The sequence below is a fragment of the Mustelus asterias genome, chromosome 19, assembly GCF_964213995.1.
Source record: "Mustelus asterias chromosome 19, sMusAst1.hap1.1, whole genome shotgun sequence".
NCBI classification, from domain to species: domain Eukaryota; kingdom Metazoa; phylum Chordata; class Chondrichthyes; order Carcharhiniformes; family Triakidae; genus Mustelus; species Mustelus asterias.
The window spans coordinates 33,911,660-33,930,963 of NC_135819.1; the positions used below are offsets into that span (position 1 = coordinate 33,911,660).

At 45.0% G+C, this 19,304-nt stretch overlaps 1 protein-coding gene across 4 annotated transcripts in view; it reads left to right on the forward strand.

Moving 5' to 3' along the window:
* The window catches only part of LOC144507873 (ATP-binding cassette sub-family C member 9-like), a 214,064-nt gene extending 195,637 nt beyond the window's left edge, over positions 1-18,427 (forward strand). For all 4 annotated transcript variants that reach the window (XM_078235306.1, XM_078235308.1, XM_078235309.1 and 1 more), the window contains 3 exons: positions 4,166-4,299; positions 4,863-4,925; positions 13,429-18,427. In XM_078235306.1, the coding sequence (XP_078091432.1) occupies positions 4,166-4,299; positions 4,863-4,925; positions 13,429-13,566 (335 nt within the window). In that variant the 3' untranslated portion in view covers positions 13,567-18,427. The remainder of the gene's footprint in view (positions 1-4,165; positions 4,300-4,862; positions 4,926-13,428) is intronic.
* Positions 18,428-19,304: the final 877 nt, after the last annotated feature.

A 19,304-nucleotide genomic window follows, 5' to 3' on the forward strand; every position in this document is an offset into this window, starting at 1 on the left:
TACGGAACTGGTACCTCTCTGTTCAGCATTATCTCCCTCTTTTTCTTCTTTCACTTCCTGATCTTGCTCCTCCCACCCCACCCATGAGCTGTTTCCTTCATGGGCCTCAATTTCCTCAAGATACACACCTCTCCGTAGGACCGTGTTATGGAGAGCACAGCAGACCACCACATTGACTGAGATCCTGGCAGGGAGGCTCTGGATGGGGTAACCTGTCTGGGGCACCAGAATTGCATCTTCAGAAGCACAATGCCTGCTGAATGGTAGTCAGGCTCAACAGATGGCATTGGTTATATTGCCTCTGTCTGGGGTTCACTTAGAGGGCTGAGTAGCCATCTCGTCAAGAATTCCCCTTGTCTTCTAGCATCTATCCACAGACATTGAGGTTTAGACTGCAGGCCAGAGTCAGCCTGGACTGGTGGAGAATGAAGAAGTCATGGCAACTGTAAGGAAAGCAGGTTCAAAGATACAGAAAGTTCCTGTTGTGGACACAGTCCAAGTTAGACATTGACAGAGTAGAATCTCCTGTGGCCAGAGGCGGATTAACTACCACCCGGACCCCTGGGCTGAGCTTTAGTAAGGCCCCATGACCTTGCCCCCGCCCCCTGCCCCACCCTTCGTTGAATAGAATAAAGTGACGTTAAGTGACGTTAGATAACTTATTTTGTTGTACTATGTATAAGGTACTACATGTATAATATCATAAAGTCATATGAATCAGTTACGGCCCTTTTATTCATTTATTTTTCATTTTCTTTACATTTGTATTTTAAAAAGCTTCCGTGTTTTTTGGTTTACAAAAGTGTCGATAACAGCATGTAAATCAACAGATCGAAGCATGTCTGATTCAATGTGCATGAGTGCCAGATGACTACGTTTCTCATCGCTCAATGTTGAGCGCAAATAGATTTTGATCTCTTCAGTGCTGAAAATGAATGCTCACCTGAACAGTTAGTGATCATTAAGGACAGATAAATTCTAAAGCAAATGTATGTATTTGGATACACCTCGTGCAGTCGATCTCTTGCCAGAGGTCGATACATCCCAGTGACAGCTCTAGTAAAGAGTTAAAAGGGTTTAAGTTAAAAGGGTTAAACCAATTTTATTTTGCTCTCGGGCCCCCCTCCCTTCCGGGCCCCGAGGCTTAAGCCTACTCAGCCTCATGGTTAATCCGCCACTGCCTGTGGCTGATGGATCTGAGTGGCCTGTCACTCACTGTCTTGATGTCCCTTTGGGAGGCGATGGCCTAGTGGTATTATCACGGGACTATTAATCCAGAAGCTCAGCTCATGTTCCGGGGACCCGGGTTCAAATCCCGCCACGGTGGAATTTGAATTCAGCAAAAAATAGCTGGAATTAAGAATCTACTGATGATCATGAAACCATTGTTGAAAAAACCCATCTGGTTTGCTAATGTCCTTTAGGGAAAGAAATCTGCCATCTTACCTGGTCTGGCCTACATGTGACTCCAGAGCCACAGCAATGTGGTTGAGTCTCAGCTGTCCTCGGGCAACTAGGGATGGGAAATAAATGCTGGGCAGCCAGCGACGCCCATGTCCCACGAATGGATTAAAAAAAGTTTGGGCGCAGTCGATAATGTCCTGCACCTGGGGGAATCCAGCAGCAGCAGCGAAACCCAATGTCCTCTGTCCCTATGAGGCCACACCATTTGTGAAATGAATGTACTGTCCAAACCTTGGAAAGGGGGTAACAGTGACCAACCGAGATGCAGTGGTGTGTATCTGTTTGCGCGATACCACCACAGTTCACACAGCTAATGTATGGAATGAGCCAAGAGTAAAGAGGCTGAGGCTGACAGCGACATTGATGGCCACTGTCAGGTCATCACTGTCAGGTCATCACTGCCAGTGCTGTGGAGACATTGAGACCTTCAGCGACAAGGCCACAGGGTGTCTGGAGAGTCTCGGTCTCCTCTGGCACTGGGGCTCACTCATCTCCAGGCACCTCCGTCTTCGGTGTTAGATCCTGTGTTGAAGGTTTTGGCCTCCATTGCTTTCCGGGCCCTCTTTCTCTGCCTATTCTGCAGAGGGTGTTGCCCCTCATTGCCACAGGGCTGAAAATCTGACATTCCGGCCCCCATTCCTGACTGGAGTCTTCTTTCTGGACAGACCGTCACAGAAATTGCTCGGTAGGCCATGCCTCCTGCTCTTCTGCCCCGTGGTGTTTTCAGACCCGGTCCCCTGACCTTGCGGACACTGAAAAATTCCACCTTCAAACTGTCTTGGGTGGAAATTGGAATCAATGCTACAATTGTGCAGTAGAGGGCACTGCTCTTTATTTGGGAATGAAATGTTCTTTGGCCAATATAAAGCGAGTTTTGCTCTGTATGTTACAATGTTATACTCGATCTGGAAGCGCTTGATTCTGACACTGAGTGCTTGATCTGGAGAATGTTCCATTTTCCAATATTAACATCTTAGTTTTTAAAAAAGAAATGGCGACTTGGCTGAAACTTATAAGATCCTAAGGAGTCCTGATAGGGTCGATGTGTAAAGGATGTTCCCTCTGAGAATCTAGGGGCCACTGGTTAACTATAAGTGGTCACCCATTTAGGATGGAGATGAGGAGAAATCTTTTCACTCTGAGGGTCATGAGCGTTTGGAACCCTCTTCCTCAAAAGGCAGTGGAAGCAGAGCCTTTGATTATTTTTAAGGTAGAGCTGAATAGATTCCTAATAAGCACAGTGGTGAAAGGTTGTCAGGAGATATGCGGGAAAGTGGAGTTAAGGTTACAATCAGATCAGTAGTAATCTTACTGAATGGCAGAGCAGGAAGGACCGAGTGGCCTACTACTGTCCCTAATTCACATGTCGCATGTATTAGCACAAATTGAGAAGTATTGTTTCTTGTGCGCTGTACAGACAAAGCATACCGTTCATAGAGAAGGAAACGAGAGAGTGCAGAATGTAGTGTTACAGTCATAGCTAGGGTGTAGAAAAAGATCAACTTAATGCAAGGTAGGTCCATTCAAAAGTCTGACAGCAGCAGGGAAGAAGCTGTTCTTGAGTCGGTTGGTACGTGACCGCAGACTTTTGTATCTTTTTCCCGACGGAAGAAGGTGGAAGAGAGAATGTCCGGGGTGCGTGTGGTCCTTGATTATGCTGGCTGTTAATGTTCATATATGACTGTTACACTAAGTGTCATATTACATATTAGAATCCAATTGAATCATAGAATCCTTACAGTGCAGAAAGAGTCCATTCGGCCTATTGAGTCTGCACCAACTCTCCAAAAGAGCATTTTACCTTCCTTATCCCCATAACCCTTTTACCATGGCTAATCCATCTAATGTGGAGATGCCGGCGTTGGACTGGGGTAAACACAGTAGGAAGTTTAACAACACCAGGTTTAAGTCCAACAGGTTTATTTGGTAGCAAAAGCCACAAGCTTTCGGAGCCTTAAGCTCCTTCTTCAGGTGACTCATCTGTGGGTCAGTGCAGTTATCAGGCAAAAGCAGAGAGATGAGATTAATTGACAAAGGCAATGAGGGGCTGAGTGCACCCCCTTTTGTGCTGGATCATCCCTTATTTCCATGACTCTGCAGTATTCAATGAGGATAATAATGTGTTGACAAAAGCAAAATACTGCGGATGCTGGAATCTGAAACAAAAACAGAAAATGCTGGAAAGTCTCAGCAGGTCTGACAGCATCTGTGGAGAGAGAATAGAACCAACATTTCAGGCCTGGATGGCCCTTTGTAATGTATTGGCCTGTCCCTTAACACAAACACAAGCAACTGCACAGACTTGAGCGCAAAATCTAGATAGACACTTAAGTGAGGGAGTGCTGCGCTGCTGGAGGTTGTATCTTCCAGATGACATGTTAATTGTCAATCTGCCCATTCAAGTGAATGTAAAAGAACGCAGGGTCACTGCAATGCAGTTCCTCCAGCGTCCTGGTCAATCCAACTGTGCATTTATCTCACTCTATGATTGTCTGACGTATTTGTCCACATGCACAGTGACTACACTTCAACGGTAATTCATTTTGGACACCTAGTACTCATTATTGATCTGTTGTATAAATGCAAGCTCTTCCTTACCGTGAGAACGCAGTAAATTACCGACACCATCATTGGAGTACGAGCAGCCAATGAAAGGCCTACCATTTATAGAGTATGAATGTGTAAATGTTCTTTTTTGCAGATGCCATGGTAACTGAAGGTGGAGAGAACTTCAGCGTTGGCCAGAGGCAGCTCTTCAGTCTGGCCAGAGCCTTTGTACGGAAGAGCAGCATTCTGATCATGGATGAGGCTACAGCTTCCATTGACATGGCTACAGTAAGTTAGGATAGACCAACATTTTACTGACACACAACGTAACGTAACTTCTGCGTGAAGTCTCAGAAGTCCGCAAATTATATATATTTTTTGTTTTCCACGTATTTAAAAAGAGAAGGAAAATGTAGGAGAGTGCAATTGTTTAAATCACTCCACTTTTCTTAGGCTTAACTCTTTTAAATGTTGTATTGCACATATCAACGTAACATTCCTGTGCAACCTGCAAAGAAAGGTGTGGGTGGGTGGGGTGGGTGCACAGCTCCAAACCAATGTAACAGCTGCCCTACACCAGGAAACCACACCAAGGGTTGGATAGCTTACACTGTGGAAACCAACCAACAGCAAGTTTTACCGGAGACCACTGGCTCCGATCTGTTTTCGCCTTTTGCACTCCCGAGCAATCCCTAGGTTTGAACAACCTAACAAGTCCCGACTCAAGTGTCCCCATGCCACCAGAAGTTTGATGTCTCTTTATAAAAAAAAATCTTCTGTGCAATTGCCTAGTTAGATTAAGTTGTGGCAGTTCTCAGCTAATTCTTTGTAACTCTGTTCTTTTATTCCAGGAGAGCATTTTGCAGAAGGTAGTAATGACCGCCTTTGCTAATCGTACCGTGGTGACAATCGCAGTAAGTACAAGTGATGATGCTGAGAAATAATGCTATTATATTCCACTGGCAATCTTCATTTGTGTCTTTCTCATTTATGAAAGATTGATAGCACGGTGGCACAGTGGTTAGCACTGCTGCCTCACAGCGCCAGGGACCCAGGTTCAATTCCAGCCTTGGGTCACTGACTGTGTGGAGTCTGCACATTCTCCCCGTGTCTGCGTGGGTTTCCTCCCACAGTCCAAAGGTGTGCGGGTTTGGTTGATTGGCCATGCTAAATTGCCCCTTAGAGTCAGGGGGATTAGCAGGGTAAATATGAGAGGTTATCAGAATAGGGCCTGGGTGGGATTGTGATCGGTGCAGACTTGATGGGCCAAATGGCCTCCTTCTGCACTGTAGGGATTCTATGACTGTTGTTACGTTTTGAATATTTTTGGATGCTTGATGCGATGTAATACATTGCTTTGTCTTTTTCACTTCTTGCATTATTTTATTTAAAGGTGATCTATGTCGAAATAATGACAGACGAGATAATGATCCAGGATTATCACAGCATACTCTTTTCTTACTTAACCATCCAGAGTAGAATTCTGATGCTGGGTATAAACTGTGAACTGTTTGACTCGCATTGTATTCCTGTATTTTTACTGTAATTGAACAAATGAAAATTAAATCAAAGGGAACATTCCACGGCTCGCATCAGTGACATCAGACATAGCAAGTAAGATCTTCTGGCTCTTCCCGCTGGCGGGATTTTCCAGTTCTGCCAAAGGCAACCCCTCCCCTCCCCTGCTCCTACCCCTCCATGTGGGGTTTCCCCAGGGGAAGGCCAGAAAATCCTGCCAGCAGCCAATGGCGAGCTACCTCTACTGCCAGAAAGCATGCCACCGGGGGAGAGGGGATCCCGTCCGTCCGTCCGTCCGCCATCTCAGCACACCGGGATTACAATTCCCGTCCTTGGCTCCATCCACATCAGGAGGGCACATCAGGAATTCCTAACCTTGAAAACGGAAGAATTTGCCACCTGCACTCCGAGCGCAGGAAGCTCTGCGACCAACACCAGTGCAAATCAAAACCACCCTCAACTCTGGCAGCTAAAATAAATCAGAGAAAACGCAATGGGGTAGATTCTGACTGTACAGGGGTATAACCTGGGCGACAGTGAGTCGCCAGCCCATTTTCCATCTCTCCCGTTGACATGCTTTGGGAGAGGTTTAAGACAGTTTGCTGATCCACTATCATCCATTTTACCCTATCACACAAAAGTCAAGATCTACCTTAGTGAGAGAAAAAAGAACATAAAAACAATCATTGATGTAATTAAGTAAGTGTAAACATTGTCAGTCAATTCTGTGGGGTCAGCAGAATAGAAGCAGACTTTTATAGCCCAGAAGAAAACTGTGCACCCTCTCAATGTGGTCGCCACAATTATGTAGTGGGTTGGATTCGCTCAGTTCTCCGAGCTGTGCCCCTCCCCCCCCCCCCCCGGAGCAGATGGTTTCCTTTGATTTTTCATCACCGATTTTTCATTTGTGTTTATTGCCACTTTAAAGTTTCTGCCAGACGTTGGCAATCTTACTTTTATTGTTCCATTCACACGATTATTCGGCTCTCTTCCCTCTCACCATCTCCGCCATTCACTTTTTGTTTTTTCTCTCTGCTATTTCTCCTTCCAGCATCGTGAGACTTCCATTCTGGATACAGACCTAGTGTTAGTCTTTTGCGAGGGCATTTTAGTGGAGTGTGGTGCTCCGTCCAAACTGCTCCCCCAGGAGGAGAGCATCTTTGCCTCTCTGGTGAAGTCCAGCAGGTAGAGGAGTCCAGTGCACTCTATTGGCACAGAGTCCAGCTCTTGGGTTGGTAGATTTGATGGATGCTGGCAGTCGCCATGGCAGTTCTGAGCTTCTTGCATTGTCTTCCTGTTGAAATCTTCACATAAACACGCAAGCTTACTGCGTCTTGAGTACCAAAGTTGACGGGCTGTCATTGCGTGGCTTTTGTACTTTTGAAATCTGAGCGGCTTTTGGCGTTCAAGATCTTGGTTAACCATTTGCAAAAATAAAATGTGCTTTGACTTTAATTCACTCATCTGATCATGAAGAAGTGAGCTGTGAATGCCTAAAGTCCTTGAATATTATTTCAGATCATTACTGTCATTGGAAGACAGTATTCACATTTGGTATTTGACGATCGAGATATTAATTATTGATTACATTAATTATAGCCCCTAATTCTAATAAATCAGCTTCCATCTTCATTAAACGTCCGTGTTGCAAGGTAAATAGAAGCTCATCACAGGCACAATCGGTGCAGATTGGGGTGTTTTTGACTCCTCCATTAGTCTGCTCTTCACTTCATAAGATTGTCAGCTCTTCAACTGTTTTGTTTCAGCTGTGCTTGCTGATTGTAAAATGTAATTTTTGTGAGCCAACACTATTTAACTAATCAAACTGCTTTCACACGGCAGAGCCCACATTCACAAGTGTCTTATCCCCCAGAACGTACAGGGGTGTATTTCCCTCTGGGTGCTGAGTGTCATAAGAAAATAGACTTCAGTAGACAAGGAAACGGGTGACACAGTGGTCAGCACTGCTGCTTCACAGCGTCAGAGACCCAGGTTCAATTCGGACCTCGGGTGACAGTGTGGAGTCGGCACGGTCTCCCCATGTCTGCGTGGGTTTCCTCCAGGTGCTCTGGTTCCCTCCCACAGTCCACGTTTAGGTGGATTGGCCATGCTAAATTGCCCCTTGCTGTCCAAAAATGTGTAGGTTAGGCGGAACAACCATGGTAAATGCGCGGGATTACGGAGATAGGGCGGGGGAGAGGGACTGGGTAAGGTACTCTGTCAGAGAGTCAGTGCAGACTCGATGGGCCAAATAGCCGCCTCCTGCACTGTAGGGATTCTGTGAGTCTATGAAAAGAGGTAACAAGTGGAAATGGACTAAAACGTTTCCTGCACTGCTCTGTCAACTTAGGAAGTATTAAAGACTGCAAACGTTTGGGCCAGAATTAAGTTTTAAATGGCATTATGCAACCCTTACATGGAGGAAATGAAAATTGAGTTCTGAACTCCTAATTAGAGTGAAGATTCACTATTTCAAGAAGACCTTGCAGTTAGAAAAATAATCTTTTGCAAACTCAATAGCCCTGCTAGTCCAATCCCTGGAGGCGGCTCGAGTTTAATATGGGGTGGGATTCTCCCAAAAAAATTCTAAGTGTCAGATTCGCGTAAAAACTGGAGTAAATCATGCTGGTTTTTTGAGCAGAAGTTTCAAAATGAATCTCCCACACTCTGTGCTCTGCAGAGTGCACTAGCGTGAATCTCATTGAAAATCAGGGAGCCCGGAGAGGCCGGCATAGCACTGAGCGGCCCACTGCGTGTGTGCTGATCTGTCAGCACCGAGATCGGCGTGGGCACAGTAGCACTGCACTGCCGGCCTCCTGATCGCTCGCCAACACGGCAATCCCCCCAATGGCCATGCGACCTCCCCTCCCCCCACCCCCACTGCCCAATTGCTGGCCTCCCGGACATGTCAGGGCCAATCTCACCCCCCCCCCCCCCCACCATCACCATTGATAGCCCTGATCTCCCCCCCCCCCCCCCCCCCGCCCCCAGCAGGCCGACCACCTCCCACCCCCACCCCGAGGGCCAGCCCTGATCACTGCCCTCCCTCCCTTTGTCACCGTCGAGTGCTGAGTGGCAGCAGGACCCCCGTGCCCCCCCCCCCACCAATTTTACCCCCCCAGAGGCCCCACCCCCATTAGGTCCTGTCCGATGCCTGGTGGGTAATGCCAAAGTGCCCCATTGGACGTTGCCACTTTGCCCCTTGGGCAGTGCTAGTGGGCGAGGCTGGCACTGCCAAGCTCGCATTGCCCAGGGAGCACCCCACTTTACCCAGGACCTCCCCCTCAATCTTGTGGGGAGCTATTGTAAACCCCGCTGGAGTGAACCACTCTTGGCGGAGTGAGGGGTGACTCTAGCAGGGCCGGAGATTTCGGTCCCGGGCCCACTAATGATATTAAAATTGTCATTTAAACAATTTATTCAACTCCACACCGATTTCTGGAACGGAGCTGACGGCACCAGAAATCCGGAGGCCGTGGCGCCCCGCGGGGAGCCCACAAACGGCCTCCACTGCAGTCACCGGGCCCACTGCACTGTTAAAGCACATTCAGCTAAAGGGCAGCGGGCTGGAAGAATCGCCCCTTCTGTTAGCTGCTCTTACCAGATCCCGTTGCTACAACTGGCCTCAACATGACTCGCCTCTCACTGACATCCCAGCTGCTCAAATCAACTTGCAGCTGGAAAGCAGCCATGTTTAATGTGGAGAAGATGCACCCACCTGGATAATGATTGATGGTTTTTTTCTCAAAACTATATAAACAAAATAAATTAAAAACCCATTCACCAATGAGCAAATTACAGCTGACAATTAAAGTTCAACAAACTATCTGAAACAATCTCTATCATTTGGTCCATAACACAGACTTTGTAACTGCTTCCAATCCCATTAAGGTCTGAAGGCAGTACACAGCTTGATGGATGAAGTATTGACCAGTTAATGCAGTTACATGCCGATTTTGATGCATGATCAGTGTAAAGTGACAACATTACAGGCAAATGTTGGGAAAGGGCGGCACGGTAGCACAATGGTTAGCACTGCTGCTTCACAGTTCCAGGGACCCGGGTTCGATTCCCGGCTTGGGTCACTGTCTGTGTGGAGTTTGCACATTTTCCCCGTGTCTGCGTGGGTTTCCTCCCGGGTGCTCCGTTTTCCTCCCACAGTCCAAAGATGTGCGGGTTTGGTTGAGTGGCCATGCTAAAATTGCCCCTTAGTGTCCTGAGATGTATAGGTTAGAGGGATTAGCGGGTAAATATGTAGGGATAAGGGGGTAGGGCCTGGATGGGATTGTGATCGGTGCAGACTCGATGGGCCAAATGGCCTCTTTCTGCACTGTAGGGTTTCTATGATTCTAGGTAGCCTAGTGGTTTTGATGACTTGTAACTAGGATAATAAACACATCACAGCAAACTGTGAAACTGCATTCAATAAAGCTGGCTCTTTGTGGCTGAGAACATGAGAACTAGGAGCAGGAGGAGGCCATTTGGCCCCTCGAACCTGCTTTGCCATTCAATAAGATCATGGCTGATCTTAATGGCTAAATTGGAAGTGGAAACTAAAGCCAAAAGCTGGTGGATTATTTTTAAAGAACCCCACTGCTCACTAAGGTAAGGGCAAAGGACCCTACCTGAGCTAGCCACATGTGGTTCCAGTCCCATGCTAAGTGGTTGACCCTTAACACTCTCAGGGATGTACAATAAATGCTGCCATGCCAGAGTTGGACAAAACTAGCTCACGTAATATCGGGAGCGCTCACTGTTCCAACTGGCAGCCACTAAGCATAGCCAGTGGCAAATTAAATTTTCTTTTCAGCAAGTGATCAAGTCTAAAGCACCAGGTTTTCTAGTTGACACCATATGGGGTAAGTGTGGCCTGAAACTAAACATACATCTTGAGAAATCACAGAGACCTCCATTAATACTTAAGGTCTGAATATGGAGGCAGCATCCTGTGAGTATGTGACAAACAAGCTCTGCTTCCCAATACCAATAAGGAAAATAAAGCTTGATCGCTTAGCATTTTGCTATTTATTTTTACGTTTGTGTATATGGGCCAAGTTTTACTGCACTAGCCTAATGTGAAACTAACCAACATAAAATACAGAATAATTGGACCAAAGGGGGACAATTTTGCCAATGCTGCTCCTGGCTCCTAACCTCACACTGACTCCATACACAAGTTCCCACTACTGTCCTTGACCGGCCCTAACCTCACCCTGGTCATTCTTTTATTCCTCACATAAGAGTAAAAAGCCTTGGGGTTTTCCTTCATCCGACCCGCCAAGGACTTCTCATGTCCCCTCCTAGCTCTCCTAAGCCCCTTTTTCAGCTCGTTCCTTGCTAACTTGTAACCCTCAATCGAGCCATCTGAACCTTGTTTCCTCATCCCTACATAAGCTTCCCTCTTCCTTTTCACAAGACATTCCACCTCTTTCGTGAACCATGGTTCCCTCACTCGGCCTGACAGGGACATACCTATCAAGGACACTCAGTATTTGTTCCTTGAAAAAGTTCCACTTTTCATTAGTGCCTTTCCCTGACAGTTTCTGTTCCCAACTTATGCCCCCTAATTCTTGCCTAATCGCATCACAATTACCTCTCCCCCAATTGTAAACCTTGCCCTGCCGTACGGCCCTATCCCTCTCCATTGCAATAACAAAAGACACCGAATTGTGGTCACTATCTCCAAAGTGCTCTCCCACAACCAAATCTAACACTTGGCCCGGTTCATTTCCCAGTACCAAATCCAATGTGGCCTCACCTCTTGTCGGCCTATCCACATATTGTGTCAGGAAACCCTCCTGCACACACTGCACAAAAACTGCCCCATCCGAACTATTTGCCCTACAAAGGTTCCAATCAATATTTGGAAAGTTAAAGTCCCTCATGACAACTACCCTGTGACCCCCACACATATCCATAATCTGCTTAGCAATTTCTTCCTCCACATCTCTATTACTATTTGGGGGCCTATAGTAAACTCCTCACAACGTGACCGCTCCTTTCCTATTTCTAACCTCCGCCCATATTACCTCAGTGTGCAGATCCCCCTCGAAGTGCCTTTCCGCAGCCGTTAAACTATCCTTGATTAACAATGCTACTCCTCCACCTCTTTTACCAGCTTCCCTACACTTACTGAAACATCTATACCCCGGAACGTCCAACAACCATTCCTGTCCTTGTTCTACCCACGTCTCCGTAATGGCCACAACATCGTAGTCCCAAGTACCAATCCACCCCCCAAGTTCATCTACCTTGTTCTGGATGCTCCTTGTATTGAAGTAGACACACTTCAACCCACCTTCCTGTCTTCCGGTATCCATCCTTGACCCTGATACCTTCCCCAATACCTCACCACCCTCAACACTGACTTCTGGACTACAACTCCTTTTCCCATTCCCCTGACAAATTAGTTTAAACCCCCCTGAAGAGCCATATCAAATTTCCCTCCCAGGATATTGGTGCCCCTCTGGTTCAGGTGCACCCCGTCCTGTTTGTACAGGTCCCACCTTCCCCAGAATGTGTTCCAATTATCCACGTATCTGAAACCCTCCCTCCTACACCATCCCTGCAACCACATGTTTAACTGCACTCTCTCCCTGTTCCTCAACTCGCTATCACGTGGCACTGGCAACGTACCAGAGATGACCACATGTTTTGTCTTGGCTCTCAGCTTCCAGTCCAGCTCCCGAAATTCCTGTTTTAAATCCCCGTTCCTTCTCTTACCTATGTCGTTGGTACCAATGTGTACCACGACTTGTGACTGTTTCCCCTCCCCCTTAAGAATCCGGAAAACACGGTCTGAGACCTGGCACATGAGGGACCTTGGCATCCGGTAGGCAACATACCATCCGTGAGCTGCGTTTTCCCCCTAAACTCACTTGGTTGGACAATCCAGGCATTTTCCACCACCTTATTTTAAGTATTTCAATGCACTTAAGCCCAAGGTAAGTAGGGTTGAAGTACAGATCCACAATAATGCACTTGAATTGCAGAGCAGGATTGATGGGCTGAATGACCTTGTTTTCGAAATGAGTAAGGGACTTGAAACTGGCGATGCACATTGAAAATATTGATGCAGAACAAGGGGGAGTAATGATGGCAAAACTGTCGGTGTTCACTCTCATTTTACCGAGACTTGAGACTGACAGCAACTTCTGAAGTCCGCACGTGCACAATTAAAAGTGGAAATCGCAAAGTTGCTGCCAGTGATTCTACGCTTCACCATAAGGTGCACTCTTGAAGTACCCGCAGACTGCAATGAAGTAGAAATCACTGAACTGATGAAAACTTGCCCTTTTTACACTATGCGTCTCACTTTAAAAATGCTTTGAAAAAAGTTACACCTTGTTGAATGTGGGGTAACTGAATGTTTTAGCAGTGTGCTAACTTCGTAATTACTGCTTCACTGGCCCTGAAAAGCTAATTTTATATTTGTGGAATGTAAAATTTCTCCAACGTGATTTTAAAAAATCTTTTCAATTCATATACTTTTTGAAAATTGTCTCTAATATTTCAGCGTCCTCCTTAATCCCATGAGTATATCCTATTTTAAAAAAAAATTTTGCTCTTTATATAATTTTAATTGAAAGTGGAAAAATTCAGTATGTTCTACTTCTCGTTTTGCTGTTTGTGAGAATACTCCAACCCGATTGGCTGCTTATCGTGCTTCATGACATCACTGCTGCTGGGCCACTGTGGGTCTGCTTTACTTGATGCCAGATTCAAACTGGCGTTGGGAAAATGGAAACTCACACCTCAGAGATTGCTAAATGTTTGTGGGCAGCTTTTGTTCGAGGTCAGCAGCGAGTGCTGTCTCTGCGGCCGACTGTCGAATTATGACCAGTTTGCTGTTCTGAGCTACGTCCTAAACTGTTGCTCATTCTTTTTCTCTCCCGACAGCACCGCGTACACACCATCCTAACGGCGGACCTGGTTATCGTGATGAAACGGGGGAACATTCTCGAGTATGATAAACCTGAAAGTCTCCTGGCACATGAGGGTGGTGTCTTTGCATCTTTTGTTAAGGCTGATATGTAATTCTTCCTGAGCTCTCCCTCTGCAACCACAGTTCTTTTATATATATATAATGTAAAGTTTACAACAGTCTTCCTTAAAACAGAACATGTTTTTATTCACTGTCCGTAAAAGCAAAGTCACTGCTGTCTCACTTTCACTCAGTCACAACATTCTCCGTAGCATGTCGCACCTCACCTGATGGACGGTCCTTTCATTCTTGAGCCTACACAAGCAGTAACCTTTGAACAAGTGACCTTTCACAATGTAAATGAACTACAGGACACAAAGCAACATTGCAGGGAAATAACCACTGTTCACGAACTTATAGATTTATTCAAACTTTTCAGAAGTGCGTATGTTTTGAAATGATTAGAAAATGTTTCAGCTTGATATCAGAATGGCTTTTATATTTCAACTGTGCCAACATTACCAAGGTTAGTGCAAGTTTGAATTTGTGCCTTGATACCTATTGTGGCCCACATTGTTTCATAGAAACATAGAAAAACTACAGCACAAACAGGCCCTTCGGCCCACAAGTTGTGCCGAACACATCCCTACCTTCTAGACCTACCTATAATCCTCCATCCTATTAAGCTCTATGTACTCATCCAGGAGTCTCTTAAAAGACCCTATTGAGTTCGCCTCCACCACCACTGACGGCAGCCGATTCCACTCGCCCACCACCCTCTGTGTGAAAAACTTACCCCTAACATCTCCCCTGTACCTACCCCCCAGCACCTTAAACCTGTGTCCTCTCGTAGCAGACATTTCCACCCTGGGAAAAAGCCTCAGAGAGTCCACCCGATCTATGCCTCTCAACATCTTATACACCTCTATTAGGTCTCCTCTCATCCTTCGTCTCTCCAAGGAGAAAAGACCGAGCTCCCTCAGCCTATCCTTATAAGGCATGCCACTCAATCCAGGCAACATCCTTGTAAATCTCCTCTGCACCCTTTGAATCTTTTCCACATCCTTCCTGTAATGAGGCGACCAGAACTGAGCACAGAACTCCAAGTGGGGTCTGATGAGGGTCTTATATAGCTTATATAGTTTCAAATACTCATTTATTCAGTTAAGGTAGATAAAGTTGCTGAGGTTTTGGAAAGACTTGTATGTTGCAGATTTATATTAAAAGGGGAAATTGTATATGTTTGCATAGGTCTAGAAACCAAAAATATCACATTCCATCCAGATAGTAGCTGCAGCTTAGATAATGAAGCCAGAAACCAGACTCAATCCTGATCAAATTAATACATTGAACACAAGTCCAGAAGAATACCTCTTGGCAACCCCATTCTATCCTTGGTTTAAGAAATATCAGAGAAGTGGGGAAGGAAGAAATGTTACTCCAGATAGAATCCCTACAATGCAGAAGGAGGCCATTCGGCCCATTGAGTCTGCACCAAGTCTGGAAAAGAGCATGGTACCTACCCCCATTCATCACCTGATGAATCATATGACAGTGAATCAGACACCACATCTCTCCCTCAAAAAGAAAAAAAAATACACTATCTTGGAGTAAAAGAAAACGTAGAGGAATTCTGAAATTTAACTAAAGCAAACATTGGCAAGCACTAGAAAAACAAATTGCCCTTTCATCGATCAGAGGCTGGTTCTGTTTTCCATAGTTGTAATATTTCCTCATTGGTATTTGACTACCTTGTGGACAGTTCAGGAAAGCCCACACAATCTTCACAGTTTGCTTAATGCTGGCTTCTCAACATAAAACAACTGATGTTAATCCTGGTGCTATAAAGTGTCTCCAACTTGCACATCTCAGGGTGCAGCACACTGGTGCAAGATCCTGCACTCCAAACACCCTGGCTGAGAAGTCTCACCTGCACTTGATCAGCAGGGTGTATTGTGGTTTAGGGTCATGGTGATACGTTGCTGCACACTGGCAAACAATAGTGTCTTCTTCAGTTGCAGGTTGAGGCCGTTGGAGGGTTCCTGCTACAGGGAAGCAGGGCCTTGCATCCACAAGCCAGAAACCTCTGTGTTTGTGCATGTACCCACTTCACACAGTGTGTCACACCAATCCAGTAGAACTACAGATTGACCAAACTCTCACTGCAGCTTGAGAGGATTTGTTGCATGGTCTTGATGGCATTCTCAGCTTTGCCGTTAGATTGCAGGTAATGAGGTAATTACATCGCATGTTCAAATCCCTGTGCGTCGACAAACCCAGTAAGTTCTGCAACTGCAAATCGTGGAGCATTGCTAGGACATCTGATATCCCAAATCTCAAAAACATATCTTTTGGAGTTCTCTCGAGACATTGTGCACATTAACAGGAATGAAGCAAGCAAGTCATTGTAATCATCACACATAACAAGCAGGGTGTAGTTATATAACTCACAAAGATCAGCCCCCATCTTTAACCTTTGCTTTCTATGAAGGAGGCCATTCGGCCCATCAAGCCTGCACCGACAACAATCCCACCCACGTGTTTACTAATTTACCCTGACACTAAGGGGCTATTTAACATGGCCAGTCAACCTGCACATTTTTGGAGTGTGGGAGGAAACCAGAGCACCCAGGGAAAACCCACGCAGACACAGGGAGAATGTCAAACTCCACACAGACAGTGATCCTCCAAGGGCAAACATCGCCTCGGGCTGCCATCTACACAACCCTCGTGGATTTACTCATTGATATCATTTAAGGCTGGGTTGCACATGTAGCTTCCAGAGCGCTGCCTGCCCCTTGGGATATCATCCAGCCTGGTCGCACCACAAACAAATTGCTCCCCCTCAATTTGTTCTTAAGCATATCAGATTACAAGTTTCTTTCCAGTAGTTTTTAGGAACTCTGAAATCTGCTGTTTTATTAGACCATACATACACATGCGCATGCAAGCAAAGACCAGGCATACCTGCAAACATACATGTGCACACACAAACACATACATACACACATGCACACACAAACTTACATGCACACACGTGCACAAGGATGCAGAGAAGAAAGAGGACAAAGGAATGACTGGACAAATCACCTGATGATGAATTAGATGGCAATGCATCCCGCCCTCATCACAGGGATGGTCAATATTTTTACGCATCGAGGAGACAGGCAGCTTTAGCGCAGTTGCTAACCACTGCAACAAAGTAAAACGCCATGTATGCTGGACATCTGAAAAACATAAAACGCTGGAATTACTCAGCAGGGTGGGCAGCATCCGCAAAAGGGAAAAGATAGCTAACATTTCAGACTGATGTTTTCATCAGAACACTGCTTACTCCATCGATATTGTCATGATGTTCACCAGCACCAAGTGCCTGATATTCACCTCGAATCCCATCAGCCTCCTGATTCACTCCACATATTTACTTACTTTTTCTCACCCAATCTCAACTTCACTACCTCAACTGTGTAAACCCCTCATTTCAGGGTTTGGAAACCTCATTTAGATCCTTGACATTGCTGGTGTTCTCACACCTTCAAAGCATTCACGGTATGCACGCTTGTAATAATTGGATCCTGCATTTGCCACGTGCAGGTCCTGGAGTGGTGAAAGACAAAAGTGTAGGATCAATTTTGTAGGAACAAAATTGAAAGGTTAGCTAAGATACCCCAAGGCAACATTTCTGAGTGTTTGCTAATATTTGTAAGCCAATCTGTGGAAAATCCTTTTGAATTACTGTTGCAAATTACAAAATCAATGACATTGAAGCATGAATCTTAGAGTAATATGTCAGACAGGACAATAACATTAAAATAAGACTTGTAGGTGAGAGGTTACTGTAAATTGAATCACAAGGGCAAAATATGCATATCCTCACTGACGCATTTAGATTTACTGCACGCAATATATATCAGTAATAACTATGTGTTCAATTGTAAGATTCCAACCAAAGGTGCCATTGGATTTCAATAGCTAAGTCCCTGAACTCTATACTAAATAGCCATTCTTTTGAACTGCGACCTTGCTCTGTGCAAATTAGCTGCTGCATTTACCAAAAAACAAGGATGGCTATTTTCTTTTTGCCAAAAGTGAGTCAACAGCTGAAAATTGCTTGGAGACTCCCACAGAGCCAAATCAGGTGTTATATAAATGCAAGTTCTTTCTCGCTTGCATCACAGCGCCCCGCACCGCCACCCCCCCACCACTTTCTACACTTTCCTGGCTTCCTAGCGCACAATTGGAAAATTCTTTCTCAATGTTTATTAAAATGAGATCTGAACTGGTCTAAAAAAAGATTTAAATTAAATATTTAACCATGCATATGGTACATTCTTTACTATCGACAATTAAGGAGTTTCACGAGATGATTATTTAATGCAAGACAGCATCAGTTTAATTGTTAATTATCTGTGTAGAGTGTCTTTGAGGGAATCCTCAAACCCATCATACGCAATCTTAAATCCTGATACATCTGCCACGTAAAACTGGCTAACTTGCTTTTTCTTTAAAAAACGCTGACAAACTTAAAATTTCATTTTTGAATTGTTTTCATTTTGAAAATTGATAAATATATAAGGAAAATCAAATCGGTGTAAGTGGGAGTTTTTGAAATGCAGAATGATCTGTCTTCGCTAAAAAAGATATTTTGTACAACTTGATTGAAGTTATCTTGGAAAGATTTGTATCCCTTTTAACTTGGTTGAATTGGTATGACAGGGTGAGCATGTGTTGTGGCAGTAATACTGATAATGTTTCCATTGATTGCAAAGGGGACATCATGATGTACACTCAACCAATCCATTGATACGCAATGCCATAATGAAGTAGCATCGACCATTTTAATATGGCACAACACTAGCCACGTTTGCATTACTGTAAATATATATCTCAAGATTCTGTGTTAATTTTGAATACAGAACACCAAAATGTATGCCACGGCCACTTTTATATTTTCTATTCAATAAAGTGCAAACTTTGCTTAACTCTGCTGTGTGGTCTGTTCAACTAAAATCATTAATAGCTGGACAAAAGGTTTCTGGACAAAGAATTGTATGCTTTTCAAATTATTGTGTGTATAATTACAGACTAAAAGGTGCAGGAGGCCTGATTCGGATTGGGTTGATAATCACAATTATGCAAGGACTGATTAGGGACAGTCAGCATGGCTTTGTGAGTGGAAAATCATGTCTCACAAATTTGATTGAGTTTTTTGAAGGGGTAATCAAGAAGGTAGATGAGGGCAGTGCAGTTGATGTTGTCTACATGGATTTTAGCAAGGCCTTTGACAAGGTACCGCATGGTAGGTTGTTGCATAAGGTTAAATCTCACGGGATCCAGGGTGAGGTATTTAAATGGATACAAAATTGGCTTCTTGACAGAAGCCAGAGGATGGTTGTAGAGGGTTGTTTTTCAAACTGGAGGCCTGTGACCAGCGGTGTGCCTCAGGGATTAGTGCTGGGTCCGCTGTTATTTGTAATTTATATTAATGATTTGGATGAGAATATAGGAGGCATGGTTAGTAAGTTTGCAGATGACACCAAGATTGGTGGCATAGTGGACAGTGAAGAAAGTTATCTCCGATTGCAACGGGATCTTGATCAATTGGGCCAGTGGGCTGAGGAATGGCAGATGGAGTTTAATTTAGAAAATGCGAGGTGATGCATTTTGGTAGATTGAACCAGGGCAGGACTTACTCAGTTAATGGTAGGGCGTTGGGGAGAGTTGCAGAACAAAGAGATCTAGGGGTACATGTTCATAGCTCCTTGAAAGTGGAGTCACAGGTGGACAGAGTGATGAAGAAGGCATTTGGCATACTTGGTTTCATCAGTCAGAACATTGAATACAGGAGTTG